The sequence below is a fragment of the Gymnoscopelus microlampas genome (genome assembly GCF_963454915.1).
Source record: "Gymnoscopelus microlampas genome assembly, chromosome: 18".
Lineage (NCBI taxonomy): Eukaryota > Metazoa > Chordata > Actinopteri > Myctophiformes > Myctophidae > Gymnoscopelus > Gymnoscopelus microlampas.
This window is the reverse complement of record NC_139955.1, coordinates 25,223,475-25,247,127: the sequence shown is the minus strand read 5'-3', so window position 1 is coordinate 25,247,127 and position 23,653 is coordinate 25,223,475. Positions and strand designations below refer to the sequence as shown.

Here is a 23,653-nt window from a genome sequence, read left to right as displayed (position 1 = left end):
TCAACACTTTAATAGAGCAGCTAATACTAAGCCGCCTGATCATTGTTATGCATACAAAATCAATTAAGTGACTAAATAGGTCATTTACAGCTCAGCAGTACAACTAGCATATGTGCTCTTATTGCATGCACATGTAAAAATAGTAGAAGAAGGGAGCCATATAAATTGTAATGTAGGCTAAATTGTGCATTAATAATTAATACATATTAATACCCCAGTGTGTGTAGTAGACACATGAGTAACATAAGGATTAGGGTATTCGCTTTAATTTAGATTATTATAAACTTTCCACAGATATAACTTTATTCAATGACAAGGTAGACAGGTTTAAAAAGTTCACTACAAGGGAAAAGACAGACTGTGACAGTGACTTTACCCCTCATAAGCAGCATGGTGTAAAGTAACTAAGCAGCCTACATTTACTCAAGTAGCCTACTGTAAGTACAATTTTGAGGTATTTTTTTTACTTTACTGGAGTATTTCCAATTTTCAGTACTTTTACTTTTACTCCACTACAGGCAAATATTGAACTTTTACTCCACTTTAAGTATTTCAAAACTTTAGTTAGTTACTTTGTAGATTTTGACTATTATTATAAAACATACATTAACCACTTCAGCCCTATATACATTTTGGCCATTTGAAAATAGCCGATCTATAATCTACTACAATGCATTGTGAGCTTGTAGAGATCTGCTATTTTCAAATGATTATGTGAAATGGGACATTCTGCATAACTAGTACGTTTTACTTTTGGTACTTTTTAAGTACATTTGGGGTGCCAATACTTTAACTCAAGGAAAATTCCGGACTAATTATTTCTACATTGCAGTATTGATACGTTTACTTAAGTAAAGAATTCGAGTACTTTTTGCACCACTGGTTTGGCTTCTGGGGGCGGGACATGTTCAAGTTGTCCAACCGACTCCAACCTTTCCACCATCGAGGGCGCAGCAAAAAAATGTTCCGCTGAAATTTCAGCCTCGACAGTGAGACGTGGTCCAGTAATTAAGCCTTAACTCATCGCTCATCATTTTTTATCAACAAGGAGCAATCGCCAAGTGCCGATGTATCGATGACTCTCGGCGGTAAACTCAGCATCCTCCTGCTGGTCCTCCTCACAGCGCAAGGTAAGAGACCACATCCAATGGGTAAGATATATAGCTATGGTCCATAGCGGTAGAAGGAGTTCTCCTTAACGCTATGGTACTTTTCAGCCGTTGCTCGCACACCGGCGGTAGCGCAGGCTGCGCAGCCTCTCGTCTTTAGTAAAAAAAAAAAAACACTTTCGCTACTTACCAAAACAAAGACGGCTTTCAGATGTTGAAAGCCTACTTTCGTTAGTGGGAACACTTGGAGCCCCCCACCTCACGTCTAACAGACACTTTTTGGCCAGAAAAGAAAATATTCCACCTGATGGAAAAATGTTTTAGTTACTCGACTGCGCCCCCTACAGATCTGGTTAATGGAATTTTTCTATTGACAAATGTTTTTCCTTCCGGCGAAATATTTTCCTTGCTGGACAAAAAGTGTATTTTACACGTGAGGTGGAGGGCTCCGAGTGTTTCCACTAAGGAAAGTAGGCTTTCAACATCTTAAACCCGTCTTTGTTTTAGTGAGTAGCGAAAGCGTATTTTTTATTTTTACTACAGACGAGAGGCTGCGCAGCCTACGCTACCGGGGCTCTGCGGGCAACGGCTCGAAAGTAACATAGCGTTAAGGAGAACGCTATGGACCAGAGCTGGGTATAAATAATAAGATACCGTGCGGCGCGCTTGTAGGGAGTGTACCGCGGAGTTAAGGAGCGCACAATTCGAGTGTCAGAGTGAATGCGATGGGCAGTGGTTCTCAAAACTTTTTCATGTCAAGGCCCCCAAAATTATGTTGTTGTTTTTTGGTTGCGGACCCCCTGTCTCAAAAAATATGTTTGTGTCAGGACTTTTCAAAAATAGCGGATCTACAATAGTATATCTGCTATTTTTGAATCGCCAAAGTCAAAGAATAATATGGTTAAAGTGGTTAAAATGATTGTGACGCCATATTAACTAGTTTTGCTGGGGACCCCCCCAAGGACCTCTGGGTCCCCGGACCCCACTTTGAGAACCAATGGGCTAGAAGATAGAACTAAAGGCAGTTCTGATACACTTGACACTTATTGGGATGAAATTCACATTTAAATAACTTTATCTTTCAAACTGAAAATTACGCTTTTTTTCCCTCTCTCTCTCTCTCTCTGTTTGTGCGCACTGCGCACTTGTGCCATTTTCATTTTGCTCTCCAACCCCAGGAAACACAACTTTGCATATCATTGCTATTGCCAATCTACCGTTGATGGAGGTAATCATAATAATTGTATTATCACTTCATTATACAGATATAATATTTCCTCTACGCTATTTTATGATGTCATTATTATTTGAGGATAGTCTCAAAGAGGGAGCCTCGAACAGGGAGAGAGCCCAATCTGACCTGGATGTTTTGAATTATTTAAACGAGTCCGAGATGTTTTCACGTGCGAACAGACAACACGGTTGGATGCTGTGGAGTGTGAGGAACCGGCTTCATTATGATCAGACATACAGTGCCCCTGGCACGATGTGTCAGATTATGATGATCCCGATGTGTGTGACATACTGTAGGCATGGTTTTCCCCAGAAGCCCTTTACATTAGGCTATATATACTCGTTTACTGTCAGTGCTGATTCAATCATGGGCGAATGACTCCAGATGTTCAAAGCAATTAGGTTATGAGGTCTGGGTTATAGTGGTTAAGTTACCAATGCTATACACATATAGCCATAACAAAACTTTTGGCTGCCATGAGCAACATACAAACTCAATGATAATGAAATCTGAAAAGTGCCTTTGTGCTTTAGATCTTTGGTTCCCAAACTGGGGGTCCGCAATTTATTTTGGGGGGTCCCCAGATGATTAGCTTAATGTGCAACATTGTTTTCTCACTCAACAGTAAACAAACCAACACTTAAAGTATACTGTAAGTGTATTGTGTATACAGGGTATCTGCACATTTCTAAAGCGACAATTGAATGACTTTTAAGACCGTTTTAATACCAAATTGGCCAAATACTCAAATATTATGTAAGCAAGAGCCAAACATTGTGAAAATAGATGATCTACAAGCTCACAACGCCTCACAGTGCGAGTCACAATATTTATCCGTGGAACCGAGTCAAACAAAATGTAATGCCTACAATTCGGGGTGGGGGGGTCCCATAAGTTCAAATATGATTATTTTGGGTGGTCCCAGCTTGAAAAGTTTGGAACCGTTGTTTTAGATATCTGTTCTATGCTCTAGTCTACTTTGTTCTGTGGTCTGTGTTTCTCGCTTGTTCACTGTTTTCAAGACTCAGCACTATTCATTTTCCCTATTTGATATTGTGTTTGTTTCATGTTAAGGCCTCAAGACTCATGTGTGCACCAAGCACAGCACTTTTCATAACTTTATTATGTTTTGATCCAAAGTTTCATATATCTACTGCTGGCTCGGTACCAGCAGTACGGTGACTATACTTGAATACATTCTCAGATGGGGTCCCAGCCATACTACATTTCTAACTGTAGGTTCTTGGAAAGAATACAAACAAGTACAATATCTGCATACAGTACAATATCTGCTTCTACAACCATCTTTCCCCCACCCGCCCTGTCACTGTCAGTCATGCTTTTTAGATAAAACGATTTGCCTCAGTCAACTGCTTTGTTGTGTTGCCCTCGAGTTAAACTTATCAAAGGGAGATGAGGAAATGGTGTTGTAAGAGGATGACCTACCTGGACCGGATTTGGGCCCCATAGAGAGAGAGAGAGAGAGAGAGAGAGGGAGAGGGAGAGGGAGAGGGAGAGGGAGAGGGAGAGAGAGAGAGAGAGAGAGAGAGAGAGAGAGAGAGAGTAATTTCCTCAGTTTTCAATTTTATCAAGGTATTGTAATATACAGTGATATTTAACTTGGCTGCAACAATAGAATACTCGAAATTAGGCACTGTTTTTCCACCTGCATCTGTTCGCTCACCTCCACCTCTCCATTTCTGAATCCCTTACAGAGTGTGTGGGCTTTTGTATGATGCTGAACAGGGCTGTGTATCCAGATAACAACACGCACAGCCATACACACACACTCTTCCGGTGGGGACCGATTAGTGGGCTATAGAAGGTATTGTCTCCTACCATCCAGGGCTGGACGATCTGTCCTTATTACAGAGGAATCGCTGATCCTGCATTCCTTGGGATTGGGGTATTTTTAGTCGAACCGAGAGCAGCTGGATGGCAGAGTTTTGAGGATGTACTGTGCCTAAATCGAGATGTTCTGATGGTTTGCATCTGTTGTCTGTGCAGAGGCATGCTGGAGACTGGATAAAGTGTCGACCACATAACGGCATGTCCCCTGTTTGATTTGGGCCAGAGACTGGGTTGGGCTGTTGTTCACCCTCTCTGTCCTCAGCTTCTTTACTCTGTACACTGTAAAACAAAGCAAAAAAATGATTTAAGAACAAATAGAAAAAGAAACCAACCAAGGCAGGTGGCACATTGAGACCAAGTTTATATGACTAGAGCTCGACCGATATCAGTCTGGCCAATATATCAGCCAAGAGCCAATATTTGACTTTTTGTCAACATCGGTGTGCGCCAATGTGTCCCGATTTTGGGGCCTATTTTGGACGGGCAAAAAAAAGCACACATTTTGGGCTTAAAGGTGGTGTAATAAAAAAAGTGTTAATAGCTCTATATTCCCATAGTAATCATCAGCTGTAAAGTGATTGTGCAGTAACAGGGGTCTCCCTGTCTCCCCAGCTCTATAGTGAACAGAATATACATCTTCAGGTTGGTATATACATTTCATCCATTCAGGAGAGAGAACTCATATAGCATGCATACAGGATAAACAGAGTTTATATGAGTTGTATGTTCTTGTTGCTGGTCTGAATAGACTAGTTCCTACCTGGTTTGGTTTCATGTGTTAAGCTGCATTGTGCCTTAACCTCTATAAAGAGTAAAGCTGCCTAACGCCTTATGTCTTTAATTGAGCTGCATTCTGCTTTACCAGCTGACGCTGTCCTCTGCTGCACACAATTGAAAATGCTGCAGCTGCATGGTACTTAAAAATAAAAGTAGAGTAATTAAAGAAAGTAGCTTCACAATGGACATACAGTATGTCTACAGTATGTTCAACAGTACATAACTACAACAATAAAAACAATACAAAGGGAATTATTGGTTAATTTGGCATGGGCCAATCGAGTCATTTGTAGTGAAAATTGGCCGATTTAAATCGGTGGCTGATCGATCGGAGCATCACTAGTGATATGAAGACATTTAATGATCTATCCATCTCTTATCCATCCTCTCCCTTCCGCTTACACCCTCATATTCTCATTAACCCTTCAGGCAGGGCTCTCATTTTCCTAAGCTGGTCAATAGACAATGCTTTGGTGTTTGCATAATCATGACGTTGTCCCCCTTACGCTGTCTCTTGCTACCTGACAGCATGCTAACAGCAGACTTTGATGGCTATTATACCCCTGACACCACGCACAAAGCAGACGCTGATGGCTATTATCCCCCTTGCCTTTACAGTCTTTTCCTCTTCTCCATTTGAACCAAGGCTTTTACTAAGTGCAATGCTGTAGTGATAGATCAGCTCAGCCTTAACGAGTTAAAATTAGGAACAGTCTTCAAAATCATACAATCTTAGCATTCAATGCCAGTCCCCCATCTTGCATGTGCTATCTTTCATTAGTACTGCAGGGTTAGCCATAGTAGCCATTCTGTGATCTTGAAGATGGCCGGACGGTCAAAACATTATTATCAAATATAGAAAAATACATATGGAGGTGGAGTGTGCAACACATTATTTTCTGCTTCCTTTTTTCTCTCATCTGTCTTGCATGTCATCTTATACAATGCTTTGTTAGCTCTGCAGTGGCCAGTACAAACAATCTCTCTGATATTGAAAACTAGAACTGGATATAGATCACCCAGGCATTCGTTGTTGCCCGAGGTCATCCAACCGAGGGCCCGCGTATGGCAAGGACTGATGTAGCCGGGCCCGTATTGTTTGTTCATCACATACACAGTTCACCAGGTTGACAGATCTTGCTCCTGTTTTTTTTACGTATAGCTCAGCTATTAGAATATAGTAGCAGTGCGGTTGTTGAACTAGTAGAAGCAGAGTGGTCAAGTACTGTGTGGAAAAAAGATGGGTAGCAAACCTGGCAACCACTCCTAGCAGATTGTTAGAGCCTCTTGTCGAACAACTACAATGTGCTGGCTGATTTGTATACTTCGTAACAAGTCATATGGCGCGTCGCCAATGGGAATTGCAATTTTTAGATATATGTACATTGATATATTCCCCATAATTAGAAGTTTGCAGTATACTGCGGGTATCCCAGGGGGTTTTAGGGGGTGGGAAAACGTAACCATTTAGTAGTAGCTTTTTTCCATATTTGACGCACATACTGTATTTGCATCCCCAGTTGGTGCCCAAAGGTGATATATACCTATATGACAGCTGAGGTCAAGAGCTCTCTTTAACAGCTGGTCCTGTAGCCTCTGATAAACCTTCAAAGATGCACAGGGTCAAGGTTCAGAAATCAATATATCAAAGCAGTGTAATCTTCAGACTGATAAGATGTTACTCTCCTGATCATGACCTTGCCAACAATGTATTTGGTTTTATCAAAATGTTCATATTAAATGTGAAACCTTGTGGACACACCTATGCCAGGCATTCTGAAAACCTACAGTACCGTAATCCCTTTCCATTGAATGGGGTGATTCATAGTAGATCGGGTGACCTATTACAACCCGTTCCGAAATGGACCAGTAGCTTTGCTACCTGATCCGGATAAGGATAAATATTTGTTTTTTTAAACAGAGTCCTCTGAAACGGCCTGGAGGGCAATCAGACCCATGTCTGAACGGGTCTAGGCCTGATCCGACCAGACCTGAAATTCTTGGGGCATTCGAAATAGTCTCTGTAGCAAATGAGCTACAATGCATATCTTGTTCATAGAAATAATTACATTAAATCATTATATTTTCAGCAAGGCTTCATAAAACAATATTACATTGTATTAAATGTTAAATATTCAATTACCGGATGTTGCCTACCTCATAAATGTGCCTTTTTCTTGGATCACTAATGCCATAAAATTTGACAGAAAGCCAATCTTATTTCAATGTCCAAAATTTGCAGAAATCCTATCAGGAAAGTGTAGCAGTGTTTTCATCATTCCACTCCACTGACTCAGCATCAGTGTTCGCCATATGTCATCCAATATGCAAGAACAGACATAATGGTTTTTAAAATGTTATTCCAACACAAATTACTGGTAGGTCTAGGTTAAATATTTTAAAACCAAATATTAAAGAATTTAATATGAACAAAAATAAAATAAAAAGTTGATTGTGTCTACACAGGTCCATATGGTCCAATTTTGGATTTGACTCACGGCAATCATAATAGACCCAACCTGTACATTGAGACAAGTCAAGATTTTAGACATGGATCCGCTCTGGTCTCAAGTAGGGTCTTGGGTTTTGGGGTTTGGGTGGACCCATGAAGACCTCTAAAAATAAACATACACACCCTCACACGGAACCACAGGCAAAAAACATGCATGAACATACACACACTACCACACATTGTACAATATTTACACAACCACCCTATACTTAATCGGATGGTCACACACATGTTCTCCTCACAATTAATCCTCTGATGAATCACTCAGCTCTGACTATCAAAAGCCTGGAGAGCAAAGACATGCTACAGTATCTCACTCTTCATTATTTCTTTATTTCTCTGTCTCCTATCTCCTCTCCTCTACCTCAGTCTCTATCTCTCTTTCACATATGCACATATACAAACAGGCACGCACACACTTACGCACGCACGCACGCACGCACGCACACACACAGACACACATACACACACACGCACATACACACAAAAGAAACACACACACTAAGCCAGCAATTTATCATTGGAGGGTAATTACTGTATAGCTCCTTGAGTGTCTGACATGCGTTTGCCAAGCCTCCAGGCCCATCACATCAAAGCTTGATCAAAGGCCCCCCTGGTGTGGGGCCACAAGGCTCTCTGGAGCTTTAGGCTCCAATAAACACCAGGGATAGAGACAGACTTCACTAGTTTTTTGCTAAGTCAAAATCACTGTCGCTTTAGAATGTCAGAGATGAGGACAGATTTTTAAAGTTCTTTAAAGAAAGGCCGAAGTATTCTATGTGCCTCAGAGGCACACAAAGTAAATTCTCTCATAGAAGATGACAGGCTGCAACCCCATAGACTTAGCAAAGGTGAAAGGGCAAAGGTTATAATTAACTTCCTTTAAATTAAGTACTCTTAAGATCTTCAGAAAGAAGAAAAGGAGTTTGGGGAATGACTGCTGGCACATCAAAACATGTGTTCTTGGATTACCCCACACACACACGCACGCACGCACGCACGCACACACACACACACACACACACACACACACACACACACACACACACACACACACACACACACACACACACACACACACACACACACACACACACACACACACACACACACACACACACACACACACACACACACACGCACACAGTGAACAAAAGGTCCAATTAATTGACTGATTATAATTGCCCTTGTTTCCCCTCACCCAATTAGAGGCTTAAGTGAGGTTCTGTGACTGCATTGAATCAGGGAACGGTGGCCAGTTTGTAAGGCAGGTTGCAGAAAGCTGAAATTACAGCAGAGGTCCCAAGAGTAAGGACTTTTAAATTAATTTAAGCCTAAAGTCTCACTCTCAACTTCAGACAACGACCTCGGGAAACCTCTGGAAAGTTTTTTGTTAGCTGCTGTAAAGACACTTTTTACTCGTAGTTTAATCTGCCTACAGTACATGCACGTGTATGCCAGATGTTGTGATTATGTAACTGCCATTACTGATTGTGCAGGTGATTGGATTTTTGGGGGTTTCTTTTCTCTCCCTTTTTTCACTTTGTGGCCTGCCAGTGTCACATGATCTGTGTTTGTCCCCTTCAAAGTAATATAGGTGAGGACGAAAAAAGCATCAGCATGCTTCTCTATTATACCTTACTTAGGCTCAGGAATGAGCTGTTAACCACTTGAACCCTATATACGCCATTGACCGGGGTCCCCCAAGACTATATCATTGGCCCCTTGCTTTGACGATCTACTCGTTGAGATTGTAGATCTGCTAAATGTTACATGGCGTGTTGAGACCCAGTGTGCTCAGCTGATAGGGAAACTGAGCACACTGGGTCTCAACATGCAAACAAGGATAGGAGGGTTGCGTGCTCAGTCCACTCCTGTTGACCTTGTTGACTGTTCTGCCAGGTCCAGCTCCAATCATATCATTAAATTAGCTGACGACACGACGGTGGTGGGTCTATAGTCACGAATGGTGAGGATACACAGTACAGAGAGGAGGTGGAGCAACTGGCCATGTGGAAAACCGAGGAGATGGTTTGATTGATTGATTGTTTTATTTCAAACACTGTTAAAATACGAAAATAAATACATAAAATAAACATGATACCCTAGGCCCTAGGGTGCACACCCCACTTATCAACGGCACTGTTGTGGAAATAGTTGACACTCACAGCACTAGTAGATTCCTCCAAGTCATCAGAACTCTGAAGACTCTCTGAATACTGCTCTAATTTACCATAATTACGACAATAGAAACACAACTATACAGCAACAGCCATGGATTCACAACCCGCACCTCACTTGACGGCAGTTTTAGATTATGAAAGTCTATGCAATGATGAAAGTCTGCACTCGAATAAAGCTAAACTAAACTGGCATGAAATTATAGATAAGAAGAAACACCAACCACTGAGAAACACTACCCTAAACCCAAATTCATACTCCGCAGTACGACAGTGTTGCTTGTCAGCATACAGATCTTACAGCTGAGCTAACAATGCGTCACATCACAAAGTCAGCTAATCCTAATTCTTCTAGCTGTGTTGACTTATCCACTGTGGCGAATTTAACATTCAAATATCTACATTATATGAAACCAACAAGCTGGCAGATTTTCACTGTGCTTTTATACTGACGTCAGTGTAGAGTCTCGTTGAGACAGGGACAACAAAAGCTACAATATCTAGGCTCTGGAGTTTTCAAACTCAGGCTTTGTCCTTTGGGAGGCTGTGTTCACTTCACTTCACACAGAAGAAACAGGGGAAAGAGAAGAGAAAGGACAAGCTGACAAGCCTGAGAGACAAGACAAAAAAAAAAAAGTCGAGCGACACTTGTTGAAAAGGTTTGTCGAACATTGTCCTTTGTCACACGACCCTTGACGTCATACAATTGTTGAAAGGTCAATGCGTATAAATTAACCTTAAGCAAATTAAATGAGATGAAGTATGAAATAAAGAGTCAGTGTGAGGAGAGGGAAATAGTAAGAGACAAAGGGAAGGAGATGGAGAGACTAAGATAAAGAGAAGGAAAATACTGCAATACTGAATGTTTTTCAGTTGTTTCTGTGTGTGTGTGTGAGTGTGTTTGTCTCGGCGTGCTGTCCCAAGTGAATGAAACATTTTCTGCTTGGATAGGCATGGCTCTGTTGTCATCCGTAGCACCAGACTTGCTAGTGGCAGCCTTCCATAAAATGATCACACGCACGCATGCGCGCGCGCACGCGCACACACACACACACACACACACACACACACACACACACACACACACACACACACACACACACACACACACACACACACACACACACACACACACACACACACACACACACACACACACACACACACACGCATGCTAAGGCCACCACATTCTTCTCTAGCTGTAAGTGTCTTGTGCTTGGAGATTTGCTAAAAGCTTTCAAGCTTTCACTTTTCCTCACTCCTGTAAACAGGCAGCTGAAATGTTTGACGCCTTTCACACCCCATTTCCGTCTCCCGCGGCTCTCTTTTTCTGCATGCGGAGAAAAGAGACATTGATTAAACCATTAATACAAAGTGTGTGGCTGCGTGTGTGAAAGGGGGGTATGGCTTTTTCTGGTGGTGGTAGAAACTGAGTCACGCACAACAGGAAGGAGTGGAAGCTAATCTATACATCATCTACATGCTGGCTTTGTGAAAGATTATGATCTCATTTTTTCCTGTGTATCTTGGTGTTAATATCGAAATGTTTCAAAACAATTTCAGAAACTGTATTCTTTTAACAGAATTCCACGCACTACAGCACTACAGCACTACAGCCAAGCTATTTTCATTGTTACATAGGGCTTAAAGGGATATTTCACTTTCAAAAAAACTTTGGGTCATTTTATCATCTACTAGGAGGGCAGGGTGAGTCACCAGAACCAAGGACGGGTGTTTTTGATTAATCTAACATGTTAAAAATGTAGTTTGAAGTTATAATGGGTTTGTATAGGAAGGGGGCGTGTCTGATAAAACAAATATAAAATATCTAAATAGTGAATCAAGCAACTTAAAAACTGTCTGGGGGGCTCACAAAAGCCTGAGTAGATGATAAAATGACCCAAAGTTTTTTTGAAAGTGAAATATCCCTTTAAGTGATTAATTCATACTATGTCTTATTAAGTTCGGGTCCCGGGGAGACACCAAATGTATCATTTGGGGTCTTGAGCTGAAAAGGTTTGGGAAACACTGGTATCGTGTCTGTTTGCTTGTCTGTCTAACACTCTCTTTTCGGACTCTCTCTCTCTCTTGCCATCCATGTCTCTCTCTTTTTCACTGTCACCAGACTGTCACTCATCCAAAGGTGAGGACAGGCTATTCCGGAGGTTATTTCGCAGGTACAACCAGTTTATACGACCAGTGGAGAATGTATCTGATCCTGTCACAGTGGAGTTTGAGGTCTCCATGTCTCAACTGGTCAAAGTGGTGAGGCTAAATTACCATGTGTAAAACTGCAAAGTAAAAGTAAAAATCCATCCATCCATCCGTCCATCCACCAGTTCATCCATCCATTCATTCATAAGGCCCTCAATAACTGTCTAATTTGCTCTCTGTTCTTTCAGGATGAGGTGAATCAGATCATGGAGACTAATTTGTGGTTGAGACATGTGAGTAGAGATCCTTCCTGTGTGGTCTTGCTGACATGATAATGCTTCACAGACAGCTGTGATGTAAGGATCATGGTTACATGTCAGTTTATCTGTGTGTGAGAATGCCCGACTTGCGGCTGGAAGCAGTACAGAGGCCTGGAGTAGGGTTTAACCCGAAGGTGTATTTATTCATCACCAATGACATACATGGATAAACTGTACAGCACCCTTGGCATGGTGGTGTTTGTCTCTTCACTCACAACTCTCCACCGATGGCAACTGGCAGCCTTTTATAGCCAGCTGAGCAAATGAGCTTGGACTGCACCATGTCAAAGGGTGTTTTCTAGCATATATACATAAATAACCATACAATAAATACATAACCCACATCAATTATATTAAAACTACAATGAACAACAAATAGATATAAATTCTTCACACTACTACACCATTACACAACCACAATATCCTTAGCAACTACAAATATATATCACAGCCCCCCTCTGCCATTCTGACTTGGTCCCCAGCCCAATTACACTGGCCACAGAACCACTTGGTACATGTTAAGCTTTTCAATCATGACTTAGCATTACCCTCTCTCTTGCACTCATACATTTCACATTGCACGTGCCCCTCATGATAATCATTCAATAATAAAATCATGTGCAAAATACAACTGTGCAAACTGCTATAAAGTGCCAAACATCAGTAACAGAGGTCCTCTCTGTTACACTGTGTTTTAGATCTGGAATGACTACAAGCTGAAATGGGCTCCTGTCGACTACGATGGGATCGAATTCATCCGAGTTCCTTCCAACAAGATTTGGAGGCCTGACATTGTCTTGTACAATAAGTATGTAACGTATTTTAACGTAAAGAGTAACTAAACCCCAATTCTGTGCGAAGCCTGACTTCTAATCCTATATTAAAATTGGCTTAAGGGAGGACCGGCGGGCGGTCACTATGACTCAGCCATAACCATATAAGGAGCTACGCCCAAATATGGAGTGTGCTGTCTAACATCAATGTGTCGTCATGGCATCAGGCGCAAATAAATCAGTCAGCTCCATATATGGGCACAAAAGGGGTCATGCCCATATATGGACATTTACTGATGATCAGAGATCTCCATATATGGGCATATTGGTCAGATTGGCAATGAGTGAACTCTAGATGTGAGGGCTGCATAGCGGTCCGAACCTCTATAGTGGTGAAAATTTGGTACCGAACTGGTTGGCTTGTTTTGGCGCTGGGTGATGTCACTATTTTTAGCTGCCAATAAAGATGACCAGATCAGTACTCTGCTTTTCACCATTAGATGTCAGGTTTCACACAGCTTTGGCTTTGGGGTTTAGATAATCATTAAGAACAACCACAAACCAAGTTTCAAACACGACTTGAGTTACCAGTGACCTAAAGTCCATTTGAGACAGTTCAGAAAACTTTTCCTATGTTGGCTGCAGCTGAACTAACGAGAGACATCATCAGCAGTTATTCCCATACTAGCATGCCCTGCTGATTACTGACAAATCACTGGCTCTACAGTACAGCTAGCAATCAGCATGGTGATGCAATGACTACCAGTCTAAACATAGTCTATGTCCTCACTGGACCTCTTTATTTCACACTTTCAGATGCATAATGTAACATCATTGTTTTGACCTGTTATGTGACAACTGAAATCTGCTTCAAAATATCCCCTGCCAGTGCTGTAGGTGATTTCCTGGTGGCAGACAAGACCAAAGCTCTGCTGAAATTTGATGGCACCATCACTTGGGTTCCTCCAGCCATCTTCAAGTCCTCCTGCCCCATGGATATCACCTATTTCCCCTTTGACTACCAGAATTGCTCCATGAAGTTTGGCTCCTGGACCTACGACAAGGCCAAGATCGACTTAGTACTCATCGGCTCAAAGGTCAGTGAAACATTTATAGTCAAAAGGATGTGAATATCGAGCACTGAAGTCATACAATACTATCAGTACAGTCAACATCCAGTGCTCAAATATAGGTTCTACACCAAAGCAGGCAATGAACAGTAGCTTACACTGGCACGTTCTCCCTACCAGGTGAACCTTAAAGACTTCTGGGAGAGCGGTGAGTGGGAGATCATCGACGCCCCGGGCTACAAGCATGACATCAAGTACAACTGCTGCGAGGAGATCTACCCGGACATCACCTACTCCTTCTACATCCGCCGCCTGCCCCTCTTCTACACCATCAACCTCATCATCCCCTGCCTCCTCATCTCCTTCCTCACGGTGCTAGTCTTCTACCTGCCCTCTGACTGCGGGGAGAAGGTCACGCTGTGCATCTCCGTCCTGCTCTCCCTCACCGTGTTCCTGCTGGTCATCACCGAGACCATCCCCTCCACGTCGCTCGTCATTCCCCTCATCGGCGAGTACCTCCTCTTCACCATGATCTTCGTCACCCTCAGCATCGTCATCACCATCTTCGTGCTGAACGTCCACTATCGCACGCCCATGTCCCACACCATGCCGGACTGGGTCCGGTCTGTATTCCTTGGGATACTGCCCCGGGTGATGCTGATGAGGCGGCCCATCGACCAGGGCTGCTCCTCCTCCGGGAGCATCAGTGGAGGGATGGGAGGTGTAGGTGTAGGTGTAGGTGTAGGTGTAGGTGTAGGTGTAGGTGGAAGTGGAGGTGGTGGAGGAGGAGGAAGGAACAGTGGCGGGAGCAGGAAGAGGAAAAACAGCCTGGGGGGAGGAGGAGGAGGAGGTGTGGGCGTGGGAGGTTTTGTGGGAGGTTTAGGATGCACACAGCTGGACAGTGGAGCCGGGGGAGGGGGCGCCACCTTGGCCGGGGGCTCCATGAACTGCGTGGAGCACGGGGAGGCGAACAGGGAGCGGAGCAAGGAGGTGAACCGAGGGCTGAAGCGCGACAGGAGGTATGCTTACAGGGGGAAGGAAGTGCCGATCCCCGTCCCTCCACCTGTGGTTCCCCCTCCATCCAAGCAGGCCCCCCAAGTCCCCCAGGGCCCCCAAGAGTCAGAGGTGCCAAAGCCTCCAAGGACCCTCAATACCCCGTCGCCAGTCAACGCTGTGGTGGCCTTCTCTGTGGTTTCCCCAGAGATCAAGCAAGCCATCGAGAGTGTCAAGTACATCGCTGAGAACATGAGGACACGCAACAAAGCCAAAGAGGTACATTAACACACACAAACATAAGTTGTTTTGTTACTTTTCCCCATGTGCCACGAAACAGCTATTGCCTCTTTGATGAAAAATTATTTAGTGAACGTGGAATATTTCATCAAATAAATAGCAACTAACTGGGGTAGGTACCTGTGACGTGACAGCCTAGAGTAATGTCCAGGGGGTGTACTTGTACAGTACATCATGCCTGGGGTATGTACTGTACTTAAAGCATACATAAAGCCACCTCATGCTATAGAAACAGGAGATAGGCTCCTGCCCTATGGGCCACATGAATTGGTATCCTTTGGTTCCCAAGGCTACTTACTTATACTGTGTACTCTGGTCAGACATGTATTCAGGACATGGGTTGCTTAGCTTATGACTTGATAGGAAATGTCTCATTCCCAGCCTACTGTATATAATGAGCCATGGTTTTGGAAGTGTGGTCTAAGATTATATCCTGCAGTAAGAACTGGAGAGATAAGAGGACCTTTCATCCTCACTCTTGTGGCCCCTATTGTGGTTTATATGATAGTAGCAGTTATTGCACTTCGGAGAAATGATATTACCCAATGTGCTTGGCCAAGCAGTCCTGAAATGCCACAACAAACTCCATCCAAACACACACACACACGCACACACGCACACGCACACGCGCGCACACACACACACACACACACACACACACACACACACACACACACACACACACACACACACACACACACACACACACACACACACACACACACACACACACACACACACACACACACACACACACTAATGCATAGCAACATGCACAAACCTACACACAATCACACTGGATTTGACTGTGTAGGTTTTCTATTCTCACAGTTAACTCTGCAGGATGTGTGCATGTGTGAGTCTGTGTTTCTACCTCCCTTGGATCTAAATGGCGTTAAAGCTCTTTAAATGGGAGCTATAATGGGGAGGTAAAGCTGCTTGTTTATGGGAGAGGGAGAGCCTCTCTGGCTCTCTGGATCAGCCTGATATGTTTGTGGTTGCTGCTCCGTCTTTCCTTTGGAAGGCCTTGACGTTTCAATGATGCATACAGAATAGCTATACTTTCTCCCTTATACAGACAATGCTGTTGTGCGGTTAAGTTCGCTCCTTGATCCAATAGGCCACAGCTGACTGCTTGCAATCCACACACACACACACACACACACACACACACACACACACACACACACACACACACACACACACACACACACACACACACACACACACACACACACACACACACACACACACACACACACACACACACACACACACACACACACACACACACACACACACGCCCTCGTCCAAGTTTCATATCCTCTCATGTGTCTTTACCTCTGGCCTACTTGCTTTGTTGCACACTTATACACGCACGCACGCATGCCCGCCCGCCCGCACACACACGCACGCACGCATACAGTATATCCCTGTTTAGCATATTTCCTTGAAGCCACTCATCCTCAGTGTGTGAGTGAGTGGCTTGAGTGATCTGGAGTGAATGTGATGGCTTGCGTCATTACTACAACCCATGCAGCTCACTCAGATGTCATTAAGCAACAGTCATGTCTCTTTTAGAGAGGGAGGTGTATATATTTATTTATCTTTATAAAAATGTATCTGGCCTGATTCATATCTTAAAGGACAATGACACTTTGGTAGATGTTTCGGTTGTGTTGTTACCTTGCCATGATGTAACTCCAAATATTGGAGATATCTTGCTCAGTTGCTACGAAATTGATATTCCAAAAATTGTCTCCTCATTGACTTACATTGTGCAGTGAAACAGCTCTCAAATTTGCTTTTTTAACACATAAATGAATGCAAACAAAGCAGATTTGGACAATATAACATCCCAAATCCCAGTACGGCATTTATTTTTCTGCTGTTTGAAGATCTGGTTCTGGATTTGTGGCTCCAGTCTGGGTCTTCTTCCTTAATACAAATAGCTAAATTAACATAAAGTTCACATTCTTTCTTGAAAAATAAAATAAAAATGCTTTAAAAAAAAAAGTGTTATGTGGCAGAATCAGCTTTGTTTGCGTTTGTTTATGTGCTAAAAGAATGACTTTGAGACCTGCTTGACAATGCAATGTAAGTCAATGAGAAGACTTGAATGATCAATTTCTAATCAACAGAGAAACGGAGCAAGATATTTCACCAATATTTGGTTCTAACTACACAATCAACCAAAGTGTCATTGCCCTTTAAATGCTATCTTCTTGTGTTCTCTGTTCCTCTCCTAAACTTTTGTCTCCTCTCTCCTCCTTTTGTCCCACTTTGTTCTCCTCTTTCTGTCCCCACTCTTCTTTGTCTGTTCTCAGGTGGAGGACGACTGGAAGTATGTTGCCATGGTGATTGACCGGATCTTCCTGTGGGTTTTTGTCACAGTGTGTGTGCTGGGAACTGTTGGACTTTTCCTCCAGCCGCTGATTGGCTTTTTTAAATGAAGAGTTCTGGAAGCTGCTGCTCCAAAACCCCTCTCTGTGTAGCTTTTTCTGCCTCTCCATCTCTAGGGCTGTCACGATCATCACATTTCACTTGAGGATTAATTGTCACACCGATAATTGCGATTAACGATTTAGCTGTGTTTTTGGCATTGAACATTGAAACGTATACCGGTAAATAAAAATGTGATTATCTCAAATAATTGTGATTAGGCGATTATGCAATAATTGTGACAGCCCTATCCATCTCTCTTTCTGTCTGACCTTCTCGCTCTCCTTCATGTGCTGCGATGGGGAATGCACGTCTGGCTGCATTTTCACATGGACAACCACCCCCACCACCACTTCCACTCCTATTTTGGGCTCTACCATCGGCCCTCACGCCTTGTCATCATCTGTCAGTGGCCCCACGAGAAATGCATTACTTATCTCTGTCTCCTCTCTACAGTAAGCTACACAGTAAAATCCCAGTGTTAATTTAACTGGAACCGATTGGACCTTACGGGTCAGCTTATGCTTCAGACTTTACTTGAGACTCTATCTTGTATGTTCTATCTTTGTGTTCTCTTTACTCCGCTCTGTCAGAGTTGTCCTTAGTCATCAATGTACAACAGTGCTATTCAGTTAATGGGTAAATGGGGTTTGCATCAGTCAGTGCAGAAGAATAAGACACAAACCATCGCTGAGATTCACAAAAGCTCTTCGTCGTCATAAGCCTGTGAAAAAGGGCAGTTTTGTCCACGAGATGCTTTTGAGAAACCCAGTACACAATAAAAAAACCTTTTGGCTGTGACTACTGATATTTGCCTGTGCGTCTCTGAGGTTAATGTATTGTTACCTCATTTACAAATGACATTCATATTTGGGGAAGATCGAGCTGTTCAAAAGATTGTGATCATTCGCATTTTTTTTGACAGCTGTCATAACTGTTTACAATCACTTCAGAGTACTTCTGTGACTGTCACCTCTGTGTTACGTAATACTTGTGTTAAAATCAGTTGTGCATGGCTATTGAGCAGGACATTGGCTGTACGGTCCATATATACTGTAGACATCCATACTTTGAGGACACATAATGACACCATCATGCATCTCACATTAGTTCACAACTTCAGTTCAAACATACATTATTGTACAGACACTCTTTGAATTGCACAGTGTGGATTAGCTTGTAAAAAGGTCAACATGATCAATCTTTCAATGAGTGAACAATAAAGTTCTTCCTACTGTAAGTCATTGCGTTCTTCCTACTGTTTGTCATCGGTCTGAATTTCTTATAATAATTTTGAATAATAACTTTTATAGCACTACAACTGTTGTATTGCCATATTCTGAAAATCAAATTATTATGCGGCAGTATACAGAGGGGCCCTGTCTTGCATGGTAACTCACCCTGTTTCAGCTTCAGGGGGTAAAGCACTTCCCCTGTGTGTGTGCATGTGTGCGCTCGCACGTGTGTGCGTGCGTGCGTGTGTGTGTGATCGCATTCCACATGGTTTGTCAGCTCTAGTGATGAGGCTAATGTCAGGCGAGGACAAGAGTGTCTTAAACAGCGCTATTATATAAAGTACAGAATCATCATTGCGGTCAATCCCCCAGGGAGGATGGAGAAAGATGGTAAGATAAAAAGGATAGAGAGGAGAAGAGAGGAGTAAGTGAAAGAGAAGAAGTAAGAAATAATGAATGCATTAATATGCAATATTGGGGGGAAAGAGATCTTAGGGGTAAGTGTGATTATTGTCCAAAACCAAGATGAGGAGAATTTGGGTAGGAGATAAATAACTCTCATTTTCCCATCCTCTAGTAGTGCCTGCAGTCGATTAGCCCTTGAGTAAGGCACTGAACCTTGAGTCGTCCTTGGGGTGCTCCAGTTTCCCCCCGCACCAAAAAGACTTGCCTGTTAAGAACATACTTCTGCCATTGTCCTTGACCAAAGCCAGGGCTGCAGCAGGCCCCTGAGCACTGGACAAAGGCTGCCTACTGCTAATATTTAGGATTCCGGGTCGGTGCATGTACTCAAAACATGTTTTTTAACGTGTGCTCAGCAACCTGGTCCAAAGGACAGAGAAAAGGATGGGAAATGGAAGATGATAATAAAGAGGCAACGGAGGAGTGAGAAGGGGGGGGGGGGGCTGCCTACCTGGGGAGTTAACCCCAGCTGTCCAGGAACCACCGGAGGGTCTGGAATGGATCCTGAAATACGTATATGACTCATTCTATAGTAGGTTGGACAGAACGAGATGTGCGAGTGTGTCTCAGTGTGACACACGCTTTTGCACTTCCACTTGCACATTCCCGAATGACATGCACATGTCGGCACAGACAGACATTTTTCATGAGCATGCACGCCGTCGCCGACACATACATACGTTTGAGTGAATTGAAATAAATGAATTATGGGGTGTGGAAATGACAATGACATAGAAAATACATTGTTTTGAGGTTGACTTCAGATACTGTGTGAGTGAAAACACACACACACACACACACACACACACACACACACACACACACACACACACACACACACACACACACACACACTCCATGACATACAGTACACTATCTCTCACACACACACACGCACACACACACACACACACACACACACACACACACACACACACACACACACACACACACACACACACACACACACACACACACACACACACACACACACACACACACACACACACACACACACACACACACACACACACAGGTGCCCTTGGTCAGAGTCACCCCTATGAGTTCTCATAGATAGACTCTTTTCCAAGGCGAAAGCCCCAGTCAAAGCCTTTTCTTTGAAGCTTTCTTCTTCTTTTTTTACTCATATCTCATTCTCTCCCTCCACCAAAGGTCACCGTTTAGTGTGAATGTGCTCCAAACGCACGCACGCGCGCACACACACACACACACACACACACACACACACACACACACACACACACACACACACACACACACACACACACACACACACACACACACACACACACAACTTTCTGTGCAGTGCAGGCATAACATGCATCTTCCCCCCCAGTCAGATTGGAGTCCGAGCCTGGCTTTGAATTGGCCCACCCTGTGGCTCCTTACAACTCTACATTTCACAGTTAAGCTGTGTGTGTGTGTGTGTGTGTGTGTGTGTGTGTGTGTGTGTGTGTGTGTGTGTGTGTGTGTGTGTGTGTGTGTGTGTGTGTGTGTGTGTGTGTGAACACGCGCGTGGTGGGTTTGCACTATACTTGCAATTATAAATTTCCCCACAATTATAGTATAATTGGAGAAATGTGAGAATAGGTCCTCCGAAGAGAAATGGTGTTTAGGTTAGGGATTAGGGTTGGAGTTATGCCTGATTTATACTTAACAACTGTAGTTGCTCGTCGATGTCATGCACCGAAAATAGCACATCTACAAGCTCGCTCTGTGATGCGTTTTGAGCGACACCGGCGACCATAAACTATGTATAACTGAGGCTTTAGGGTTATGCTGCGTTCACCCTTGTAGCGACAAAGCGACAAGATACAAGCTATTTTCAACGGAAGCCAGTGACATGAAGATACAAACTGACACCAGACAGCCACAAAAGCAAAACCCTTTTCAGCACTCTAATGATACAGTGACGCGTCAATCAATCAATATGTTTTAGTTTCACCATTTCCACTCCCCTTCTCTCTCCACACAATTCCTGCTTGTAATGGTGAAAAAAAAGAATAATTGCCATCATATATTTTTCTTGCTTGTCACTCCCACACACGGATGCACGTGTGATGACGTCAATGAGCGTGTTCAGTAACACTTCAACGGTGCCTCTGCACCAGTGGAGTTGACCACTCATGTTGTAGCTTTTAAGTAAGTAAGTAAATAGCCATGGGACCCAATGGTTCCCGAGCCATGCATGGGGCCCATTGGGCAGGAGCCTATCTCCCGTTTCTGTAGCGTGATGTGGCTTGATGTACTAGTACAAGTACATCCGCCAGCCATGATGTAGTACATACCCTGGACATGACAGGGACTTATATCCCAATCCAACTCTTGCTGAGTGCCAAGCAGGGAGGCATTGGGTTCATGGGGTCTAATTTTTATGATCTGTGGTATGAGCCGTCCAGAGATTGAACCCTGATCTCCAAATCTCAGGGCAGACACTGTGACCACAAGGCCACTGAGCTGCTAATTGCCTAAAATGTGTTTGTCCTCAGAAGTAATACAAACATGTGTGTTTACTGTGTGTGTGTGTCTGTCTGTGTGTGTGTGTGTGTGTGTGTGTATGAGAGGATATGAAACTTGGAGGATGGCGGGTGAGTGTGTAGTGTGTGTGTGTGTGTGTGTGTGTGTGTGTGTGTGTGTGTGTGTGTGTGTGTGTGTGTGTGTGTGTGTGTGTGTGTGTGTGTGTGTGTGTGTGTGTGTGTGTGTGTGTGTGTGTGTGTGTGTGTGTGTCACCTGGGGAAGAAGAACCTGAGAAACAGAGCGAGAGAGAGAGAGAGAGAGAGAGAGAGAGAGAGAGAGAGATGGAGATGGAGCAAGAGGCAGACTAAGCGGAAAAGAGAGAACAAGACAGTACAGAGTCAGAGAGAGAGAGAGAGAGAGAGAGAGAGAGAGAGAGAGAGAGAGAGAGAGAGAGAGAGAGAGAGAGATGTGCATGCATATGTTCATGTGTGTCCATATGTCTATTCGCTACAGTGGATCTTGCTACACGGGGATTATGGCTAGAGTCAAGTTATAAATATGGAGATGCAGCTGTGGTAGCAGCAAGCCACGCAGAAAAGCATCCTCCACAGCAGTGCTGCTTGACAGGCCCACATCACTGCTTGACTGCAACTGAATGAACCCATGAGTGAGGGAGGGGGAGGGGGGTCGGTAACAGGGATAAGAGAGAAGAGATGGATGACGGGGTTCAATTTATAAAAACAAAACAAAACAAACACACAAACAAAACCCTGAAGGGGATACATTTGCTGATATTAGGCTGTTATAAATTGTTTTAAAGTTCAGGTTAATTACAGCGAGGTAAAATCATGGTAGACAGCATTAGACTGACCTTGTAGTACACCGTGATGTAAGCAGCACAGCTGCAGCGAATGTGTTAGATTTATGTGTGTCAATGTGCATTGAAAATACTGAAAATACTACTGTCCATGTTTGCACATTGGCACATCCATGGCTCTGGGCTCACATAAACCTAAACCACCCAAAGGAGCACTTCACCAATTTTCAACCTTATTCATATAATTGGTCCTCACTAATTCTCATTATAAGTTGCCACATCGGTTGTCATTTCAAACAAGGTTTAAAACTTTTTATTAATGCAAGAACAATGGCTTTTGGTCCAGTGTGCTAACTTTCCAGTTACCATGCCCAGCATTGTGATGTGTTGTGAGCTATATTTGCTAAATTAAATTTAAATAAAACTTTTTTGAATTATTGAAAATGGGTGAAGTTATCCTTTAATTGTATTACAGTAGCTGCAGCTGCTTTGCTTACTACAGCCTGTCATGTTTTTTTTTTTATGTTTTGGAAGATGTTCAAAGTTCTGCCCAAAATAGGGATGCCAAGGTTAATGTTGAAACATTTGTTTGCCTGCAATTTATGTACTGTAACTACCTGTCTATTTGGTGAGCACTTCTCTGTACGTAAAATTAAATAAAAAGTAAAATAAATAAGACCGACGTCAGCAATTCAGTCCTGTGAATCTTTCTTTAATGATTATGCCTGATGTGCTCAGTGGTGATGACTTGACGTGAGGCTTGGGACAGAGCACAGCACAACATGCTAAGTGGAGGGATAATACATTATTAAGTTATGCACATGGATGAATATTTTACATGATTCTTCACTGGTGACGCTGACAACTCAAATCCAGCTCCTGGATAGCAGAGAGGACTTGTCGCCAACTCTGTGTGTACACTTACTCATTCTTTCACACACACACA

At 43.2% G+C, this 23,653-nt stretch overlaps 1 protein-coding gene across 1 annotated transcript; it reads left to right on the top strand.

The window, feature by feature from the left end:
• Positions 1-975: 975 nt before the first annotated feature.
• LOC311033494 (neuronal acetylcholine receptor subunit alpha-3-like) lies at positions 976-18,160 on the top strand. Its single transcript, XM_084041008.1, has 7 exons — positions 976-1,130; positions 11,789-11,928; positions 12,066-12,110; positions 12,836-12,945; positions 13,800-14,007; positions 14,161-15,252; positions 17,601-18,160. Exons 1-7 carry the CDS (start codon positions 1,076-1,078, stop codon positions 17,724-17,726), a joined length of 1,776 nt encoding a protein of 591 aa, XP_083897134.1. The 5' UTR covers positions 976-1,075; the 3' UTR covers positions 17,727-18,160.
• The last annotated feature ends 5,493 nt before the right edge of the window (positions 18,161-23,653 follow it).